A 21844-nucleotide genomic window follows, 5' to 3' on the forward strand; every position below is an offset into this window, starting at 1 on the left:
CCAACCCAAACTACGTGAAAAAATTAAAAAATAAGTACATAATTATTGAAAAAATTACATAAATGTTAAAATGGCGCGTAGTTTCTGTAACATAATTAACAGAGTGTACTTATTGTACAAGAGTTGTAAAGCCTTAGATGAACCAAGGTTGACAGCTGAAGTAGATAGCGCTAACTTTTGACAAACATATTTATCGCCTGATGGAGCCGTGAGGACCTATTGGAGCTCTCAAATTCAAAGAAAGATTTTATCTTAGACAGAACATGTTATACAATTAAGGGGTCATCCATTAATTACATCACACGTTTAGGGGGAGGGAGGGGGTCAAGAAAATGTGACATATTGTGACATGGGGGAGGGGGGAGTCACAAACTTTGTGACGTCACTTTAATTTAATCAGTAACCGAAAATTTATTTAAATTATTTTGTTCGCTGTACATTTAAATAACAAGTTTATAAAACGATAATCGTTTTTATTCATTTAATTTTCTTTCCTAAGCAGTTTTGGGTTATAAAATTACTATTATTTATATCGTCAAAAATATTTTGATAAAATATTAATAATACTTAGGTACTTACTTAATTCGATTTGGCGATTTCGTAGAAAAAATGTGACGTCACACTAGGGGGGAGGGGTTTGCCAAATGTGACCAAGTGTGACAAGGAGGGGGGGGTCAAAAAACCTAGGAATTCGTGTGACGTAATTAATGGATGACCCCTAAAAACTGACAGGGTCTAACCTGACCAAGCTAACTCGGCAGCGATTTAGATAGCATAGACGGTGCTACTGTTAGGTATTTTAGAATTTAGACGTTGATCTGTGGGCGAAAACAGCCACCCGCTGGGTCCCACGGACTGTAAGGCGTCACGGCAGACCTCGTCGGAGATGGCGGGACGAGCTTGACACCTATGAGAGAGACTGGTGGGAGACTTCAGGTGATAGGGATACGTGGAGAAATAAGAGGGAGGCCTTTGCCCAGCAGTGGGACAATATAGGCTCATAATAATAATAAATAATAATAATAATAATAACCCCGCGGGGGCAGCTTGTGGCGAGCTGACGGTGAGTGGCGACACCGCGGACCCCTATTCCAGAGGGCCCTGTCATCTGGCCCTCACCTCTGTGCTTGCCTTGATTGGCCGGCCAGAGTGGAGTCGCAAGAGCGGGACCTATGCTCCAGGTTGGAAGTGTAAAATGTCATAACGCCGGCGGCCCTTGAACGGATTACCGGGATCTGGCTACCGCAGACTCACCTCTCGACAACCTCACAGCCGCTCCAAAGTGTTGCCCTGTTGTCGCACTGTGCGTGCGGCCATTGCGGGGCCCACTCAATGAGTTGGCGAGTCACCACCTGTCTGATACAATTTTGAGACTGATTGTCACGGCAGGTGTCCGCTAGTCTCTCCCATAGCCCATTATCCAGTCCATCCAACTTTCAAATCTATAGCCCATGACCTTAGTTCCCATCGCAGCACAAAAGTGCTGCACTGCAATAGTCTTTGCACCTGGCGGGGACCATCTCCGGATGTATCACATTGTGCGTTCGGGGATGGTATCCGCCACGTGTATCCCTTGCTTTTAGATTAAAGTGTCTTAAAGGGCCTCTGCGCTGTTGGCTTCGGCCCCACGTACGCCTCCCAAAGGTCCGGGACCCCATGGTCCCGAGATATGGAAAAGACATACAAATAATAATAATAATAAGACGTTTAAAATAATACTGGCACAGTCTGTGCTATCAAAATCGCTGCCGAGTTAGCTTGGTCTGACTTAAACACATTTCGTCGGTTAAAATCTCAAACCTCGTAAAACGTAACCCCATTACAAGGACATTAGGATTTGCCACTTCAGGCAACAATATCTAAATTTGCAAACCTATTATCTCCTCCGGTTTGCGACTTTAGCGAACGATTTCTGTGGTTTAAATTTAGAATCCTAGTATGCAGTCCTCTTCCCCGTCTCCGTTCTCACTGTGATCAGACATGAATCTAAGTTCTGGAGGAGATTTATCTTCTTCATCGTCTGACTGGTTGTCTACTGGATTGTGAACATTGACTTCTACTATTGGTCCTTCAGACCGGACAATGACATTATCAAGAGTATTCCTTACTTTTGCCTGAAGCTTATCAGTTGTATCCTTATTACTGTTTGTAACTACAGCCTTTTTCACACTAATTTGTTGTACCTGATCAGTCCCACCAGTAACTGCTGCAGTTTCTATATGCTCTACCAAATCGTTCACATCATTTGTCAGTTCATCAGGACTTGTTGCATCAGGAATTTCATCAAATATATTCGTTTCTCTTACTTCTTTCTCATCTGATTCCTTTAAACGTTTAGATTTCTTAGCTAGAGGTTCATCGTCTGACGAATCATCTATTAGTGAAGTGTTTAAGGCTTCAACTAGCATAGGCTCGGCTCCTGTATCGTCTTGAGATTTGTCATCGTCAGAACTGTCTACAAGATATTCTTCCTCCATTGGCTCATCAGAATCAACTAAATCAATTTTAGCTTCAACCTTCGCTCTGACTATTGTGAATTTCTGTTTTCTCTTTTCTACATGTGTTCGCTTTAATAGGCTTATTGGAGTGTTCGTGGGAGATAGGACAGTTCGTTGACCAGCTTTTAGAACCCTCGGTACCTTCGGCGTAGAGTGACAAGCTTTAAATAATTTGACAGGTTTGACTATACTACTCGAAACGTTAACAGTTTTACCATTATATATATATTCGACAGGCTCTTTCAATAATGATGAACCAGTTGGCCGATCAGTAGATTCAGTAGATTTATTTTGAGTAGCTTGAGTCTCATTGTTGTCAACATCCGAACTCTCAACATCTTCAGTTAAATCAATGAATTCTTTTGTTTTAGTAGGAGTTGTCTTAGTCTTAGGGTTCTTTTTAATGCACACATTAATAGGTACTATAACTCCCGTGTCAAAGTCTAGTTTAAAGAACTTGCCATTCTGTTCGCATGCATATTTAAGCTCAGCAAAAGATGTCACTGGGCTGAGTTCGGGCAGATTCTTCGATTCATCATTTACAATAGCTGCATGTTGTACTTGATCTATGACAGGCTCGGGTGCCGGTGGATCAGGCGCTGTCGCATCTTCTGCAGATATCCCCGACATCTCCATCAAGTCAGATAGCAAACTTTTTCTATTGCTAATGCCATCTTCTTTTCCTTCTGTTACACTTTGAATCTCTTGAGTCACTTCAGGTGCTTCTTTATCTTCTGCAACTCTTTGGATTTCACTTTGTGACTCTTTAATAACCGGCGATGTTTGGGCAGACGCAAGTGGTTCAGTAATATCTTTTGGTGCTTCAGCATCAATTGTAGCCTCATTTACCATATCATTAGCCATGGGAACAGATCCTTTTTCTAAATCGCTGGTACTAGTAGTAGTAGATGTATCCTGTTCTGTTGGCGTATCTGCTTTTGTACTCTGTGTATCAACTTCCATATCTACGTTATTAGTATTTTTTGGCGGCAGTTCTGTATCTTGGAATACTTCGTTCGTTTCTAATGTTTTAGGAGAGTCAGTAAGTTGATTAATATTACTTTTGGCTTGAGGAGTTTCCGCAGTTTCAGCGCTTTGTGACAAGTTTATATTTTCAGAATCAGTAGTTTCGGGCTGCGTAACAGTTGTAATAGGTTCAACATCTCCAGCTCTACTGACTTGTGGCTCAGGAACAGCCGGCGAAGAAGTAACGCCTGAAGCATTAAGCTGTTCTTGCACTGCTGCTAAAATTGTGGGTAAAGCTGCCAATTGGACTTCATCTAACTCAACGCCGGGATCCACAGTGTACGTCACATTACCTGAAGGCATCAGCACTAGCTGTACACCAGCAGGCAGTGGCAAAGTTGGGATAACTTTGGGAGCTTGGAAAACTTCAGTTGGTGGAGGAGCAACCTCGTCGTTCTTTCGCGGAAATTTAACAGTGGTTAATAAAATTTTATTCTTGCCCAAAAATATTGGGCTTTCCGATGGGCTTTTGGCTAAATTTTTACTGTGTAGATATACAATCTTCTCTTTGGGTGTTTCTGGAATCTGATGTGATGCATCTGTTTTCTGGGGACTCACAATTTGTTTGGGAGCTATGGGCGTCGGATGAATGACACACTGTGTGGACGCGTCTATCACTATGTTCCGCCGAGTGTCTTGACTGAGGGCAGGCCTCTGACAGGTGCAAGTGGCCCACTGCGAAGGTTTTAGCTGTGAACGCATTTGTACTCTTTGTACAGGTGCCCTGTTGACAGTTACTGGATTTATTTGCATTGTCGGTCGATTTATTATCGGTCGATCGGCTGGCATTAAAGATGAAATTGGCGCAGCTCTTATTTTAATGTTAGGTTTTGGTGGTGTCGTTGGTGTTTCTTTAATTTCATTTGCATCAACACCCAAATCTATAGTTACCTTAGAAATAGATGGTGCGACTACTTCTACATTAATAGATGGTGCTGAAGGCTTTTCAGGTGAAACCACTGTCACGTCTGGAACATCAGATACATTGTCCACCTCGGTTACAGTAGGAACACGAGGCGTATTTTCCATCACGGTCACAGTTGGAACATCTAACCTCTTCACCACGTTCACAACTGGGAAAGGTATTCTGTCTACCACGGACACCGCCGGGACTGCAGAAGTTCTGCCCTTAGCTTGATTTGTCAGTAGAGCTGATTGCTGCACGACAGTCTCAATCGATTCGCAAGCTTTCCTCAGACTGTCTTCCTCGTCATCTGATAGTTCAACTACAGTTTTCGTCATCATTTTTAATTTCCTTGCTTCCTCGTCTGCCTGAATTTTTTTGACCAGTTTATCCGCACAACAGCATTGGCAGGGGTTAGGAGGACACAAGTGCTTGGAGTTACGTCTACGGTTATTAAGTTTTTGATTCGCCCAGCAACAAAATTTAGTTTTTCCCACTTTAGATACGGGTACCACCTTGGTTGTTTGTTTTGGGGCTTGTTTTGGCACTGCATCGTCGGATTTTTTACTTTCGTCTTCTTTGTCCACTTCCTGCACTGAGTCTGAGTTTTCCGACTCTTTCTGTTGATCTTCGCTTTTCTTACATTTCCCTTTCTTTTTCTTTTTCTTGGGTATATTACAGCATTTGCAACCATGACCCTCATTACCACTCGTCAGTAAATGCAACATTTTGTTTAACGTATCTGACGTTAGCAGGCCAAAATCGTCAAAGTTTTTTTTAGTCAGTACTGCATGTTTTGGTGCCCACGGCAGCGGCACTCGAGGCTGATAATGGTGTTTTCTGGTTGGTACGTCTTGTGGTATGATGTTTTTTACTTCTTGTACTACAATCGGCATTGGAAAATCTTTTGGTTTTGTGGCGTCGTCAATTTTGTCTAGTGCTTCTTTAGTTAAGATTTTCGCCTGATTGATCATCTTTATCAGCTTTTCTTTAGCCGGTGGTAAGGTTTCTGTAGGCAAACTGTCATTTTCGCTTTTTTCGCCCTCAATTTTTATTCTAGGGGCGGTATTTTGAATGGAGGTGGAATCGGTCACTGGTTGTACAGGTTCTATGCTCGGGACAGTTGAAACTGTTGGATTAACTTCTTGTGGATTAATAGCTCTACTATTACCAGCAAAAACTCTAAGTGGTGGCACTTGAGCAGTAAGCAACTGTTGGTTTATTCTCCTAACTTTGTCAATATCAGGTAAATTTATAACTTTTGTCCTTTCAGAGACTATTGGGGAAGGATGTGGAATCAAATTTTGAATATCCACTTTTGAATTATCAATGAGACTTTGTACGGGCATCGCGGTCGGGACAATCGAAGACGCTTGCTTTTCTATTCCTTCTTGTTTTTCTACAATTGGAGCTGTACCACTGGATTTTAAATACAATGTACCATTTCTTAATTTAGATTCAAAAGCTTTACTTAAATCTATTGTCATTGGTATACAAGCATTGAGGAACTGTCGATTTCTTGTAGAACTCAGAAAACCTATAGTCAATCTTTTAAGTTTCGTGTTGAAATCAGGATTTTTGCATAGTTTTATAGGATCGTAAGTGCGAGTTCTGGGTTTCTTCAGCATATAGCTGGTCGGCGACACTATTATATCTTCTTCTGATTCTTCATCGTCTGTTACTTCTCGATTGGTGAAAAGATCATCACTATCTGCTGTATCTTCTGCAGTATTTATTACACTTTCCTCTTTTATTTTAATATCAAGTGATTTATTACTGACTGGTTTACTCTCAATGGCCGCCATTTCTATATCCTCTATACCTTTTACTGAATCAATTTCTTTGTTTTTGAACGTTTTCATTTGGTCTAACTTGGTAGTATAGACTACAGGATACATTAATAATTTTAAGTCAAATTTGTTGCTTTCTTCATCCTCTTCTTCGGGTTGTTCAACTGCAGGTAAATTGTCTTCAATTGATGTAGATTCTGCAATTAAAAATGTAAACTAAATTAATCTAGATGGTGTGACGCATAATCACATGGTAAATTTATAGTAATTATACATATTTTCATAATATTTATGTAGGTATAAAAATATACTTACCAATAGTTTGTGCGTGATCTTCTTCTATAAATTCAACGCCATCATCAACAAATTCAATGCCGTCATCAACAAAGTTTAAATCAGCCATTAAATCTATAGCGGCTACGTTTGCTTTATTTTTCAAATCAATAGAGTCAACATCAGGTTTCTTATCACTAAGTGATATAGCCTCTTTAGGCGTCTTAAGGTACGTCTCTAATTTGTCTTTTATCAAATCATCTATTGCATTGTTCTTTTCAACAGGAACTTCTTCCTTTTTGCGGCAGTACTCATCTGCTTTAACTTTTATTATGTCATCAACAGCTTCATCACTGTCATTTATAATATCCGCGTCGCATGGTACGTTATTACTTGGTATTTCCGCCGCTTCTCTTTGAACAATATCAGGTGATCGTTCTACTACAGGAGTAACACTTGGTATTTCTATCACATCATCTTCATCATCATCTTGGCTTGTTTCCATTTGGCTCACCTCAGATTTTACTACAACTTCATCTGAATTAGTAGACGCAGCCTCAGGAGTTTCATCTGGACCATCATCTGGTATTTCAACTTCAGGGACATGGGTAGCAGAAATAAGCTGTACATTTGATAAGCCGTCTTCTTCCATGGGCTCTGTTTTAACTTGAATACCTGAAGCATCGTCATTTATTGGGATTTCTTCGGCAACTGGCATTTCCTCTTCAGTAATTGGGTTTTCGGGAACTGGAAATTCGTCTTCAGTAGCTGGATGAGTTATATCGGTCGCATCATTGCTCCTTTCCGGATCAGACGTGTCTTCAATTTCATCATCGTTTTGATCTTCAGGGTCTGATTCTATGCGGAGGTCTATGGTCTCGATTACGGGTTCAACAACCACTAGATCTGGAGCATTGGCTGAAAAATAGATTATTTATTATTATTATTATTTCCAAAAATTTTAGATCATTTTTTATGTGCGACTTATTAGAAGGGTAATGAGTTTAACATTGATGATATTTATATTTTTGTAATATTATTTATGATAAATACTCACAGTTGCAAGGCTTCGGTAAGTTAGGCATCCTCATTTTTTCTTCCTGAAATAATTGAATTGTTATTAGATATATACGACTTCTTTGTGATCGCGTTTGGTAAGTTTGGGGGAAGTTATAACAGAGTGAGAGACATGAATCACTGTCTCATTTAACCCTTTCCTGACACACGCGGCTACAGCCTAATATCAACCGACGAGCCGCAAACGATAGACGTGGCGTTTAAAGGGTTGAAGATATAATTGTGTGTACCTATAGTGTGAATGCAATAATGATAGGTATAAGTTTAGATTAACAAAAATAAACACTCACGAATTTCTCAGGCATTATGACAAAACGTTTCTCTATTAATTCCTCCCAATCTGGATACTCTTTCGTTATTACTTGTGGGTATCTAGAACAATTAATTATTTTATTAATATAATTTCAGGCAATGGTAGGTACTAAACATACATAGATTAGTTTGCAACTCTAAGCGCCACTTCCACCATCCCACTAACCCGGGTTAACCGGTTAAACCTGAAGTAACCATGGTTACTGGTACAATTTGACACTGGGTTAACGGTTTAACCGGGTTAGTGAGATGGTGCAACTGGGCTAAGGATTATTTAAATGGTAACAAGCGATGTTGCGATGCTGCTGTTTAAATATGGGCTGTAACTACTACATACAAGGTTCACATTCCTTTAACTCCAACTAGAAGCGCCATAGCGCACCGCGCGCTACCTAACTTTTTTTATACCGTGTGGGTGGCGAACAACAAAACAAGCATACGGCCCACCTGGTGGTAAGCAGTCATCCTAGACTATGAACGCCTGCAACTAGTCGTTCATACTTCATATGATGAAAGACGCTGCGCTGCCATTCAAATATAGAACGTAACTAAATAACATAAGGTTAAAATTTAAATATGTACCTCTTAGCGATAGCCATCTGCAGTCTCGTGGGCATAGACTTTTTAGCTTCCTCTAGAAGACGGGTGTTGCCCTTATATGAGAACCAGAACTTGTAGAAGCGGCAGCGAGTGAGTTTAGTTTATTTAACCTACCTTAAAGGAATTTGAACCTTCTATACTGTAGATAAACTTCATTTTTGAGAATCAGTATCGTCGCATAGCGCCGCGCGCCCGTTACATACGCTGCCATTTAAATATGAACTGTAACTACTGGACAGGAAGTTTCAAATTTAATTGATAAACGCCCCCATTCTTGAATTATCCACATGATGACGCTGTGCTGCCATTCAAATATAGAACGTATCTAAAGAACATAAGGTTAAAATTCGAATACCTCTTAGCGATAGCCATCTGCAGTCTCGTGGGCATAGACTTTCTAGCTTCCTCCAGAAGACGGGTGTTGCCCTTATATGAGATTCAGAACTTAGAAACGGCAGCGGGCGAGTTTCTTCAACCTACCTTAAAGGAATTTGAACCTTCTATACTGTAGATAAACTTCATTTTTGAGAATCAGTATCGTCGCATAGCGCCGCGCGCCCGTTAAATACACTGCCATTTAAATATGAACTGTAACTACTGGATAGGAAGGTTCAAATTTAATTGATAAACGCCCCCATTCTTGAATTGTCCATATGGTGACGCTGTGCTGCCATTCAAATATAGAACGTAACTAAAGAACATAAGGTTACAATTTAAATACCTCTTAGCGATAGCCATCTGCAGTCTCGTGGGCATAGACTTTCTAGCTTCCTCTAGAAGACGGGTGTTGCCCTTATATGAGAACCAGAACTTGTAGAAGCGGCAGCGGGCGAGTTTCTTCAACCTACCTTAAAGGAATTTGAACCTTCTAATACTGTAGATAAACTTCATTTTTAAGAATCAGTATCGTCGCATAGTGCCGCGCGCCCGTTAAATACGCTGCCATTTAAATATGAACTGTAACTACTGGATAGGAAGGCTCAAATTTAATTGATAAACGCCCCCATTCTTGAATTATCCACATGATGACGCTGTGCTGCCATTCAAATACAGAACGTAACTAAGGAACATAAGGTTAAAATTCGAATACCTCTTAGCGATAGCCATCTGCAGTCTCGTGGGCATAGACTTTCTAGCTTCCTCTAGAAGACGGGTGTTTTTTTTTTTATGAATGGGCACAGACTAGCCGAGGCGTAGACGTGGCCTACGATGGAGCGAGCTCGCCCAGAAGGTGCCTGTTCACTCTTGATTTGAAGGTTGCCGGGTTATAAGAACACGGAAATATAGACGCCGCTGTGTTGCCCTTATATGAGAACCAGAACTTGTAGAAGCGGCAGCGGGCGAGTTTCTTCAACCTACCTTAAAGGAATTTGAACCTTCTATACTGTAGATAAACTTCATTTTTGAGAATCAGTATCGTCGCATAGCGCCGCGCGCCCGTTAAATACACTGCCATTTAAATATGAACTGTAACTACTGGATAGGAAGGTTCAAATTTAATTGATAAACGCCCCCATTCTTGAATTATCCACATGATGACGCTGTGCTGCCATTCAAATATAGAACGTAACTAAAGAACATAAGGTTAAAATTCGAATACCTCTTAGCGATAGCCATCTGCAGTCTCGTGGGCATAGACTTTCTAGCCTCCTCCAGAAGACGGGTGTTGCCCTTATATGAGAACCAGAACTTGTAGAAGCGGCAGCGGGCGAGTTTCTTCAACCTACCTTAAAGGAATTTGAACCTTCTATACTGTAGATAAACTTCATTTTTGAGAATCAGTATCGTCGCATAGCGCCGCGCGCCCGTTAAATACACTGCCATTTAAATATGAACTGTAACTACTGGATAGGAAGGTTCAAATTTAATTGATAAACGCCCCTATTCTTGAATTATCCACATGATGACGCTGTGCTGCCATTCAAATATGGAACGTAACTAAAGAACATAAGGTTAAAATTCGAATACCTCTTAGCGATAGCCATCTGCAGTCTCGTGGGCATAGACTTTCTAGCTTCCTCTAGAAGACGGGTGTTGCCCTTATATGAGAACCAGAACTTGTAGAAACGGCAGCGGGTGAGTTTCTTCAGCTGGTACCAGCGGCGTTGGAGTAGCATCGGGGAGCATTGGCGGCCTCTGAAAGCGTGTTACGAACATTATATATGTACCTACCTATTTACAATATTATTATAAATGTACTGTCAGGCGTGGCTCACTCCGCGATTTCGTCGCTTTGCAACAAGTACACCCGTCCCACATCAATTTTGGTGGCTAGCCATAAGCCGCGCGTGGCGCTGTCGCCACCTAGCGGTTATATCTGTGCTGATCGTAACAGACGCGTTTTGTTAGAGACTGAGTCTTCTGTACCTAGTACTATTATTTATTCTGTGGTACAGTCAAGTCTAATAATATGGGTGCACTTATGTCAGTGAATTGAGAACTATGGGACATAATATTATTGATACGGAGCCACGCCGTTTTGTCGAATAAAGTGTTTAGTTTTAAGTTTATAAAATTTAATACATATGTATGATAGGGTACATCGCCAATTATTAGCCAGTTTTCAATTACTGGCCACCTATACTAAAATGAATTCTGTGTATAGGTGAATAGAACTCATTTTTGTAAGAGGCGGCCAGTTATTGAACGAGTGGGTTGTGGATAAATTTCAGTTACTGGCCATTTTCCTTATACTGAAAATGAGTTTTATTTATCTGTAAATAGAATTCATTTTTGGAATAGGTGGCCACTGTGGCCAGTAATTGAAAACTGGCTAATAATTGGATTTTCGTACCTTATATACTAAAATGAACTTTGTTCACCTATAAATAGAAATCAAATTAAGTGGCCAGTAATTGGGGGGTGGCTAGTAATTGGCGATGTACCCTAGTCTGTAAGGTATTTGTAATAAGGGCTTTGGCCTTATGGCCTGAATTAAATTTCTAAATAAATATTATTGATTAAGGGGTTGTGCACAAATCACGCGAGGTGTTTTCGGCTACGAACCGTTGCATAAAGAATAATATTATAGTTGTCTAAACTGTTGTACTAGTATAATGAGAGTTAGGGGCTGTCCATAAATTACGTCATCGATTTTTGACGATTTTTGACCCCCCCCCCCCCCCTATAATCATCCAAAAATCATGCTTCATATGACCCCATTTCCTCCTACTTCATGCTACCGTCATCCGATGTCCAGACCCCCCCCCCTAATTTGAAATGACGTAATTTATGAATAGCCCCTTAGGGCTTATTTAGACGGTGCGAGAACTTCACTACATTGCGGGTTTTGATCGGTCGATTGAACTGGACGTAACCAACAGTCCGCAATGTACGAGTAACTAAAATTGCACGCGAGTTCGCGCGCCGTCTAAATCAGAGGGCCTACCGCGAACCACGTTCGACGTTTTGCCTCTCTGTCGCACTTGTAAATTCGTACGTAAGTGTGATAGGGAGCCAACACGTCGGCCACGACATCGAGCGACTTGCGACGGCGGGAGCGATAACCATAGGTTGGAGCGAAAGGTCCGATCGCTGTGTCACGGTCCAACCTAAGGTTATCGCTCCCGCCGTCGCAAGTCGCTCGATGTCGTGTCCGAGCCGTTATACTTATGAGAGATACTAACTGTCGATTGTAGTAGACGGTGGCGGCGGCCCAGGCCTCAGCTAGCGACTCTCCGGCGCGCCCTTCGATGTCGAATCGTTGTACTAAGCTGAATAGTTCTATTAGGGCTGGGTATTCCTTGTTGTCGGGTTTATCCTGAAAAAAGGTCGTAGTTTAACTTTCATTATAATATGTGACTTTTCCATAGAGACAGGTCCTTGTACTTCATGTGCATAAGGATCCTTCTCTGATGGAAAGCCACACATTTCTCACAAAGTATCCGCGTTAAGCTGTAGATCTTTTGTTATTTAAATAACTTGCCGAATTTATCGAATGGAGGCAATGATCTATACTCACGTCCTCTTGATCAGAGGGCCTACCGTGAAAACCGAATTCGTAAATTGCGAAAACTTTCTCTTTTACTCCAATGAAGGCGTAATTAGAGCGAAAGAGATAGATGCCCGCAATTTGCGGACTTCGGTGTTCCCGGGTAGGCCCTCAGAGGGGAACCGTCCTTGGCTCGGGCCATTCTGCCAGTTTAACCGTATAAGACCACACGCGATACCACTAATACATCATGTGGTTTCATTCAACATACAAAAATTCCTTCAAGCGTCGAATCACCCGTTCTATATGGATACCTAATCGATCTACTGCTATTGGAATATAACCCTTCTTACCATAGCAATAACGTCTATCTCCTCATGCACCAACACGAGGACCACTAGTAGCCAGTCGGTGAGGGATAGCCGAGCGATGCTTGGGAGATTGGCCGAGCGATCTACTTCATCTACTGCTATAGGAGTATAACCCTTCTTACCATAGCTATAACGTCTATTTCCTCATGCACCAACACGAGGTCCACTAGTAGCCAGTCGGTGAGGGATAGCCGAGCGATGCTTGGGAGATTGGCCGAGCGATCTACTTCATCTACTGCTATAGGAGTATAACCCTTCTTACCATAGCTATAACGTCTATTTCCTAATGCACCAACACGAGGTCCACCAGCAGCCAGTCGGTGAGCGATAGCCGAGCGATGCTTGGGAGATTGGCCGAGCGATCTACTTCATCTACTGCTATAGGAATATAACCCTTCTTACCATAGCTATAACGTCTATTTCCTCATGCACCAACACGAGGTCCACCAGCAGCCAGTCGGTGAGCGATAGCCGAGCGATGCTTGGGAGATTGGCCGAGCGATCTACTTCATCTACTGCTATAGGAATATAACCCTTCTTACCATAGCTATAACGTCTATTTCCTCATGCACCAACACGAGGTCCACCAGCAGCCAGTCGGTGAGGGATAGCCGAGCGATGCTTGGGAGATTGGCCGAGGGATTACTGCTATAGGAATATAACCCTTCTTAACATAGCTATAACGTCTATTTCCTCATGCACCAACACGAGGTCCACCAGTAGCCAGTCGGTGAGGGATAGCCGAGCGATGCTTGGGAGATTGGCCGAGCGATCTACTGCTATAGGAATATAACCCTTCTTACCATAGCTATAACGTCTATTTCCTCATGCACCAACACGAGGTCCACCAGTAGCCAGTCGGTGAGGGATAGAGCGATGCTTGTGAGATTGGCTGAGCGATCTACTGCTATACGAATATAACCCTTCTAACATAGCTATAACGTCTATTTCCTCATGCACCAACACGAGGTCCACCAGCAGCCAGTCGGTGAGCGATAGCCGAGCGATGCTTGGGAGATTGGCCGAGCGATCTACTTCATCTACTGCTATAGGAATATAACCCTTCTTACCATAGCTATAACGTCTATTTCCTCATGCACCAACACGAGGTCCACCAGCAGCCAGTCGGTGAGCGATAGCCGAGCGATGCTTGGGAGATTGGCCGAGCGATCTACTTCATCTACTGCTATAGGAATATAACCCTTCTTACCATAGCTATAACGTCTATTTCCTCATGCACCAACACGAGGTCCACCAGCAGCCAGTCGGTGAGGGATAGCCGAGCGATGCTTGGGAGATTGGCCGAGCGATCTACTGCTATAGGAATATAACCCTTCTTAACATAGCAATAACTGCTATAGGAATATAACCCTTCTTAACATAGCAATAACGTCTATCTCCTCATGCACCAACACGAGGTCCACAAGTAGCCAGTCGGTGAGCGATAGCCGAGCGATGCTTGGGAGATTGGCCGAGCGATCTACTTCATCTACTGTTATAGGAATATAACCCTTCTTACCATAGCAATAACGTCTATCTCCTCATGCACCAACACGAGGTCCACAAGTAGCCAGTCGGTGAGCGATAGCCGAGCGATGCTTGGGAGATTGGCCGAGCGATCGTCGACTGCTATCATACGATTTAGCTTCTTTACGCATAGCGCGCGCATTCGCTCCCTGAAATAATACATGGGTTTAATATTTAAAGGTCAGAAGTAGTTTTATTTATTACAAGCTAATTGGCTCTGTACCTTCGAGCAACACCGGCTTCCGACATGTCGGAAGGGAGGGGCCCAAGCGATATCTCGCCGTACAAATCTTTCTGCCATTTTTCGCGGGGGGAAAGGTGCACACAGTCGCATTTCTCACACACTTACATACAAAATCCAATCTGTAATGACGACACAAATACATAGAAAATGACACACGTCAAAGACAAATCTTGCAAACCTCGATCTCTTTTTGTGTACGGACGAGTGACTAGTGTCACAACACGCACACTAACACATTTTCGTTGAAGTATGTCATTGTATTCTGAGAGATGAGAAGTCGGATTTGTCGCTCGACCGATCCGCAATTTGTACTGAGCGAGTAAAATCGATAAATCCAACAATTACTTGAGACTAAAATATAATAATTGTATTTAAATGTAATTTAACGTATGATATGTAAAAAAAATATTACATGTGAAATGTAACACTTTCTTTTTGTAAATTTGATGTCCCCGACCTCTTTTTATAACAAAACACCGAGCAAACGGGCATTTTTGTGCAGCAGTGTTCACGCGCGCGTCTGGACTCGGTCTAGTGAAAAATCCAAGTGCAACTAGTTTTATTACCCGCGCTAGATTAAATTGACGCGCTAATCCTGTACCTCGGCAGAGGGGAAATAGTGCGAATGCCGCCTCCCTTCCGTGTTGCTCGAAGCTCTGTACATTTGATTACTAAGCCAAAAAAAAATTTTTTTTTTTTGGAAATTAAATTCCCTGCAAGCTAGGAACCGTTTTAATGCCTTTATTTAATCCTTGCGCAATACCAGGAAGAGTGCATAGGTAATTTTTTGCTCTTTTTCCGTATTTTTGCTTGTACCTAGATCGTAAACACTACGTGCAACGGAAAATTTGTTCGAAAAATTAATATCTGAGAATCCGAAACGTACCTTTTAATAGTAGTAGTTTTTAAAAAATGGCCGCCATTTTGAATGGTGGGTTCATTCATACATACTACTATTCTTAAGGGATATAAATCTAAGTTGTCTTTTACTCTATCTAATAGTTAATATTGCTAAATGTATCCTTTGTGAGGTGGAATTAAATACTATTTATTTATTTATACTACATCGAGTGGTTTGGCAAATCCAAGAAAAAAACTTGTCTCTTAAGGCTCCCAAAATTGCAGTGTTTTCCAAGTTTTCATTGTTTTAAAATAACCAGTTTTCATTGATCTTAAGTGTAGGTATATAAATAGACTCTCTTACCATAGAGTACGGCAGTCCGAACCGGTTTCCTTTTTCATTTCCTTCCATAGTTCTTCTTCAGGTTTCTTCTCTTTGAGCAGCAGGCGCGCCACCGAGCGGATGATACGCCGCTTGAATTTGTCCAGCTCCGACATTTTGCTGTGCCGGAAATGATAAAATCGATGTGAACAACGAAGGGACACTTACTATTATATACCTACCTATAGGGATAGATTTGGTATTGTTACGATTTCCTTATATAAATATAATGGCTCCTCTACACGATGGGCCAGTGCCGGCCACTCCAAGGGACGCAGCCATGCGGTAGAATGAGATAGCAATATCACTTGCTCCCTCTAACGCATAAATGCGTTCCTTGGAGTGGTCGGCGTTGGCCCATCGTGTAGAGCAGCTATTAAGGACAAAATAAAATATTTAATTTTGAACTTTTATTAAATAAATCAAGGTTAGAACGAAGATCAAAACTAAACAAAAGATTCTGGATCCCATGATTTTGGTTTTGACCGCAACTACGCGGAACTCTATACTGCTCAGAGCGGCTACCGCCAAAACCGAAATTCGCAAATTGCGGGGATCTTTCTCTTTTAGGTACTTCCAATGAAGGCGTAATTAGAGTGACAGAGAAAAATCCTCGCAATTGACGATTATCGATTTTCACGGTAGCCGTCCTGTACTTATACTGCTCAGGTTTTGTTGGGATTTGACATTTAGTCAACTGTCCATAATAGCAGGGTGGCTCACTCCGCGATTTCGTCGCTTTCCTACAGGTAGCTAAAAGTAATCCATTGTTATCGAATTGTCCGGTTGTCTTATGAAATATGTATAGCCTTAGGATTTTTTTTATTTTTTTTTCAGCGGTACTATTTATAATATGACGAATAGCGCGACGAAAGGGGTAAAACGGTTGTTTTTAAGAGCATCTGAACCGAACTTAGACAAAACTTATGATCCGGCCGACTAGCCGACTAGTCGGCCAAATCAATAGTCGGTACATCACTAAAACCAAGCCCGCGAGAACCTATAACCCATAAGTTAATAGAAATACCTATGTACTTAGGACCTTCTAGATTTACTGAATAATAAACCATCGTAAGAAGGCCGCACCTGCGCGGCGATTTGTACAGAGAGCGAGCTCCACTTACATCGGTGTCTGAATTCAATTATGTAAACTGGCGTAAGCGGCTCTCGCAGTGTCATTGGTTTTATATGTTATGGCTCCTCTACACGATGGGCCAGCGCCGGCCACTCCAAGAGACGCATTTATGCGTTAGAGGGAGCAAGTGATATTGCTATCTCATTCTACCGCATGGCTGCGTCCCTTGGAGTGGCCGGCGCTGGCCCATCGTGTAGAGGAGCCAGGTTAGGGTTAGGGTTCCGTATCCAAATTTCAGAATTTGCTTAGGCCACTTGTACCACCCTTCTAAGCCAGGGTTAAGCGGTTAAACCGTTAACCCAGTGTCAAATTGTACTGGTAACCATGGTAACTCCAGGTTTAACCGGTTAACCCGAGTTAGTGGAATGGCGCAAGTGGCGCTTAGTTTTTAGGGTTCCGTACCCAAAGGGTAAAACGGGACCCTATTACTAAGACTTCGCTGTCCGTCCGTCCGTCCGTCTGTCACCAGGCTGTATCTCACGAACCATGATAGCTAGACAATTGAAATTTTCACAGATGATGTATTTCTGTTGCCGCTATAACAACAAATACTAAAAACAGAATAAAATAAAGATTTAAATGGGGCTCCCATACAACAAACGTGATTTTTGACCAAACTTAAGCAACGTCGGGAGTGGTCAGTACTTGGATGGGTGACCGTTTTTTTTTTGCTTATTTTTGTTTTTTTTTTTGCATTATGGTACGGAATCCTTCGTGCGCGAGTCCGACTCGCACTTGCCCGGTTTTTATTATTTACCGACTACATAATTGTCCGGGTGTCACCGTCGACGGATACTTCATGGGACTTCATGGGAGGTCATCATCATCATTATTAATAATGAATTATCATTATGATAGCAGGCGTGTCTCACTCCGCGATTTCGTCGCTTTGCTACAGGTAGCTAAAAGTACATTCGTTCGGCCCCAATTTTGGGGTTTCCCATAAGCCGCGCGTGGCGCTGTCGCCACCTAGCGGCCATATCCGTGCTGATCGTAACAGACGCGTTTTGTTAGAGAGTGAGTCTTCTGTACTTATTTATTCTGTGATGATATTAGGTACGGTCAGCAGAAGTTGCTAAGCGCGCCAGGTGTTCAAAAAGATCTTGACGCGACTTTATTGTTAAGAGAATAAGAGCGTGTCAAGGTAATTTTGAACATCTCGCCCGCTTAGCAACTTTTGCTGCTGACTCTACAGTAAGCAGGTACAACAAGTAGGTTTATATTGGTAGGTACTACTACCTACCTATATAAACCTACTTGTTGTACCTGCTTAGTGTTTTTATACATCGTTAGGTGCCTATATTATCACTAAAAGGTTTATGATTATTGTTTATTACTTTACCGAAGCGTTAGCGAAGGTCTCCATTTTGACTTGAACAGGTTCGATAAATTTAAGGGACTTTTTTATTCATTTCGTTTTTTTTTTGGAGCTTTTAGGATTCCGTACTACAAGGCGGCCACTTTTGAGGGGTAAAGTAGATGCAAAGCATAGTCGGACAGACAGACAGACGCACGAGTGATCCTATCTATAAGGGTTCCGTTTTTATTTCCTTCTGAGGTACGGAACCCTAAAAAAACATAAGTACCTATGTTGATGTATAAACCCTCCACACATCCAACTAAAAGTGGTTTTAAATCAACGTGCAGGTACCTACTTACAACATTAACGATTGAAAGAAAAAAAAATTACTTTGCTATTTCCCGCATTTTTTTTTATAGACCCTGTTAAGGGGCTATTCATAAATTACGTCATTTCAAATTAGGGGGGGGGGGGTCTGGACATCCGATGACGGTAGCATGAAGTAGGAGGAAATGGGGTCATTTGAAGCATGATTTTTGGATGATTATAGGGGGGGGGGGGGGTCAAAAATCGCCAAAAATCGATGACGTAATTTATGGACAGCCCCTAAGTTCCTATAATTACACTCAAAGAAGTTAAAACCTATAGTTCGTTTTTTTTAGCATTAGAAAGAACTTGCAAGAAGGTAAGCGATTTTGACATGTCTTTTAATTGAAAAACGCTTTTAAAAATCAGTAACTTATGAAAGCAGAAGAATATAAATGATCGTATTAAATTCATAATTGTTACATATTTGCCGTGACTGATTTTTTATACGTGTTTTTCAATAAAAAGACACATCAAGATTGTTTAGCTTATTTCTAATGCTAAAAAAAAACCGGGCAAGTGCGAGTCGGACTCGCGCACGAAGGGTTCCGTACCATAATGCAAAAAAAAAAACAAAAAAAAACGGTCACCCATCCAAGTACTGACCACTCCCGACGTTGCTTAACTTTGGTCAAAAATCACGTTTGTTGTATGGGAGCCCCATTTACATCTTTATTTTATTCTGTTTTTAGTATTTGTTGTTATAGCGGCAACAGAAATACCTCATCTGTGAAAATTTCAACTGTCTAGCTATCACGGTTCGTGAGATACAGCCTGGTGACAGACAGACGGACGGACGGACGGACGGACAGCGAAGTCTTAGTAATAGGGTCCCGTTTTACCCTTTGGGTACGGAACCCTAAAAACGAAGTATAGGTATAGGTCAAGCAAATCTTGTCACTAGAAAAAGGCGCGAAATTCAAATTCTCTATGAGACGACATCCGTTCGCGCCTACATTTTTCAAATTTGCCGCTTTTTCTACTGACAAGATCTGTTAGACCAACTTTATATTTTATTTGTATTTATTTTTTAAATACATATTCAACCTATTTCAGTTTAGAAATACATAATGAGTTCAAAACAAATAAGTACCTAATAATAATCAAACCTGGCAACACTAATCCGTTACGCGCAGCTGCAGAAAAAACATGGCGGACAACCCACTCATTCTCGAAACACTAGTCTTGCAGATCGCACGTCTTGCGGCACGAGAATAAAATACACCGCGCTATTTCGTCACAAAACAAACATTCATTTCATTATTATTTCTCAACTCCCGGCGGCATGACGCCTCGGCCGAGCGCTCACGCCAATCACTTTCAAATAATAATTCGAACTAAACGTAGAAAAAAGTAAAAATCACCTTCGCAACAGCTGTCATAACAATATAAATACGTATTAACAATTATGTTTTACCTTTATCCTTTTACTGTTCGCCTAAAACTAAAATTCACCACGCAATCCATTAGTAAACCGAAGATACACTGACACGTTTGATAACCATGTTTTACTTTTCCCAGTCGTGTACGCTGTGACGATTCAAAACAAAATGGAAGAAACGCGGCCCGGCGGACGGTTGAATCGACATGACAACCGCTCCCCAAGTGCGAGGGGGACGGCCGGCGCTATCTCCCTCTAGCCCGCCAAGCGTGCATTTTAGCTCATTTGGGTCGTGGGAGGCGAGCGGAGCGGTCGTGTCTTGGATATGAGTATCAAATTGAGCAATTTTTTTTTTCAGTTTCCAAAGGTAACTAGTGTAACATTCTATTTATGGGTTACTTTCACTAGTTTTTGATGGGAAGGTATTTTGATAATTGGAAACTATTTGCGTACAGTCTTTTTAGTTCATTTTAGATCCAAAAATGTTGTTAAACAAGTTACCGTTACGAACCTACGTAGCTACTCGTTTATATGCAGACAGGTTTTTAACCAAAGTACGTTCTTGAGTTTTTAGGGTTCCGTATTTAGATTTATTTTGACTTAGTAGGGGTAATTTCCTAATTTCTAGTCGCGATATTGGGCCTGGGGTGTGTAGTGTAATAATAAAAGGGACTGTAGTTTACGAGGTGCCTTGGCCTGAGGGCCTACCGCGAACCACGTTTGACGTGTTGCCTCCCTGTCACACTTACGTACGAATTTACAAGTGCGACAGTAAGGCAACACGTCGAACGTGGTTCGCGGTAGGCCCTCTGACCCCTATTTAAATACCGAGCCCGACACCGCGTTGCGAATCACGAATGCGGGGATATTAATTATTGTGATATTAAATTATTAATAGTAATGTTGGCGCGAATAATCGTTTCTCTTCGATAAGATTATTAACACGACTGTATTGTATTGTATTGTATTGTATTGTCATTTATTCACAAGAACATATGGTACATGAGATGTTACAATAATGATATTGAACCTTAATACATTCGGCCGTTAGGCATGTGAAAATTAAAGTATGTTTAACCTAGTTAACTACTTAATCTAGTGCATGTACTTAATCTAGTGTATTTTTGACAATACTCTTTAGGGGTCATCCATTAATTACATCACACGTTTAGGGGGAGGGAGGGGGTCAAGAAAATGTGACATATTGTGACATGGGGGAGACACAAACTTTGTGACGTCACTTTAACTTCATCAGTAACCGAAAATTTATTTAAATTATTTTATTCGCTGTACATTTAAATAACAAGTTTTTAAAACGATAATCGTTTTTATTCGTTTAATTTTCTTTCCTAAGCAGTTTTGGGTTATAAAATTACTAATATTTATATCGTCAAAAATATTTTGATAAAATATTAATAATACTTAGGTACTTACTTAATTTGATTTGGCGATTTCGTAGAAAAAATGTAACGTCACACTAGGGGGGGAGGGGTTTGCCAAATGTGACCAAGTGTGACAAGGGGGGGGGGTCAAAAAACCTAGAAATTGGTGTGACGTAATTAATGGATGACCCCTTATGGTTATTGTGCCTGCCTATTCTGTTTCAGACAAGAGCAAAGCTCTTAGAGTCAGTCCATGAAAAGTCTGCAGCGGATTTAATAGCCCACGCAGTGCACGTGTTATTTTAAACGTCAAACTTCTATGAAATTATGACGTATAAATGATGCGTGGGCTATCAAATCCGCTGCAAACTGTTCTTGGTCTGACTCTAAGTTATGATGATGATTCTGTTTCACTCACATATTATTTCTATTTTATTGGTAAATCGTGGAGGTTGAGTTACCTTTATCAACTTTCGTGTTTTTATTATTCATTATTTAAAGTAAC

The 21844-nt window shown here is 41.3% G+C and overlaps 1 protein-coding gene across 2 annotated transcripts; it reads right to left on the minus strand.

The window, feature by feature from the left end:
• Nucleotides 1–1301: 1301 nt before the first annotated feature.
• On the minus strand, nt 1302–20170 carry LOC134673726 (uncharacterized). Of its 2 annotated transcripts, XM_063531725.1 has the most exons (9): nt 19994–20170; nt 15758–15895; nt 14302–14458; nt 12107–12240; nt 10449–10616; nt 7859–7940; nt 7549–7591; nt 6534–7409; nt 1302–6415 (listed from the first exon to the last, which is right to left on the minus strand). In XM_063531725.1, the coding sequence occupies exons 2-9, from the start codon at nt 15889–15891 to the stop codon at nt 1926–1928; spliced, it is 6084 nt and encodes a 2027-aa protein (XP_063387795.1). In that variant the 5' UTR covers nt 15892–15895; nt 19994–20170; the 3' UTR covers nt 1302–1925. The 2 variants fall into 2 exon arrangements, with proteins under 2 accessions (XP_063387795.1, XP_063387794.1); XM_063531724.1 differs by lacking the exons at nt 10449–10616; nt 12107–12240; nt 14302–14458; nt 15758–15895; nt 19994–20170 and adding an exon at nt 8836–8885 and having other exon boundaries at nt 1303–6415.
• Between the last annotated feature and the right edge of the window lie 1674 nt (nt 20171–21844).

The sequence above is a fragment of the Cydia fagiglandana genome, chromosome 19 (genome assembly GCF_963556715.1).
Source record: "Cydia fagiglandana chromosome 19, ilCydFagi1.1, whole genome shotgun sequence".
Classification (NCBI taxonomy): domain Eukaryota; kingdom Metazoa; phylum Arthropoda; class Insecta; order Lepidoptera; family Tortricidae; genus Cydia; species Cydia fagiglandana.

Excerpts from the sequence above, each read along its gene's own strand:
- LOC134673726 (XM_063531725.1), bottom strand. The coding sequence starts at position 15,891 with ATGTCGGAGCTGGACAAATTCAAGCGGCGTATCATCCGCTCGGTGGCG. Across the intron at positions 12,241-14,301 it reads AGATAGACGTTATTGCTATG|GATAAACCCGACAACAAGGA; the intron begins GTAAGAAGGGTT and ends ACCTTTTTTCAG. Across the intron at positions 10,617-12,106 it reads ACCGTCTACTACAATCGACA|AGGCCGCCAATGCTCCCCGA; the intron begins GTTAGTATCTCT and ends ACACGCTTTCAG.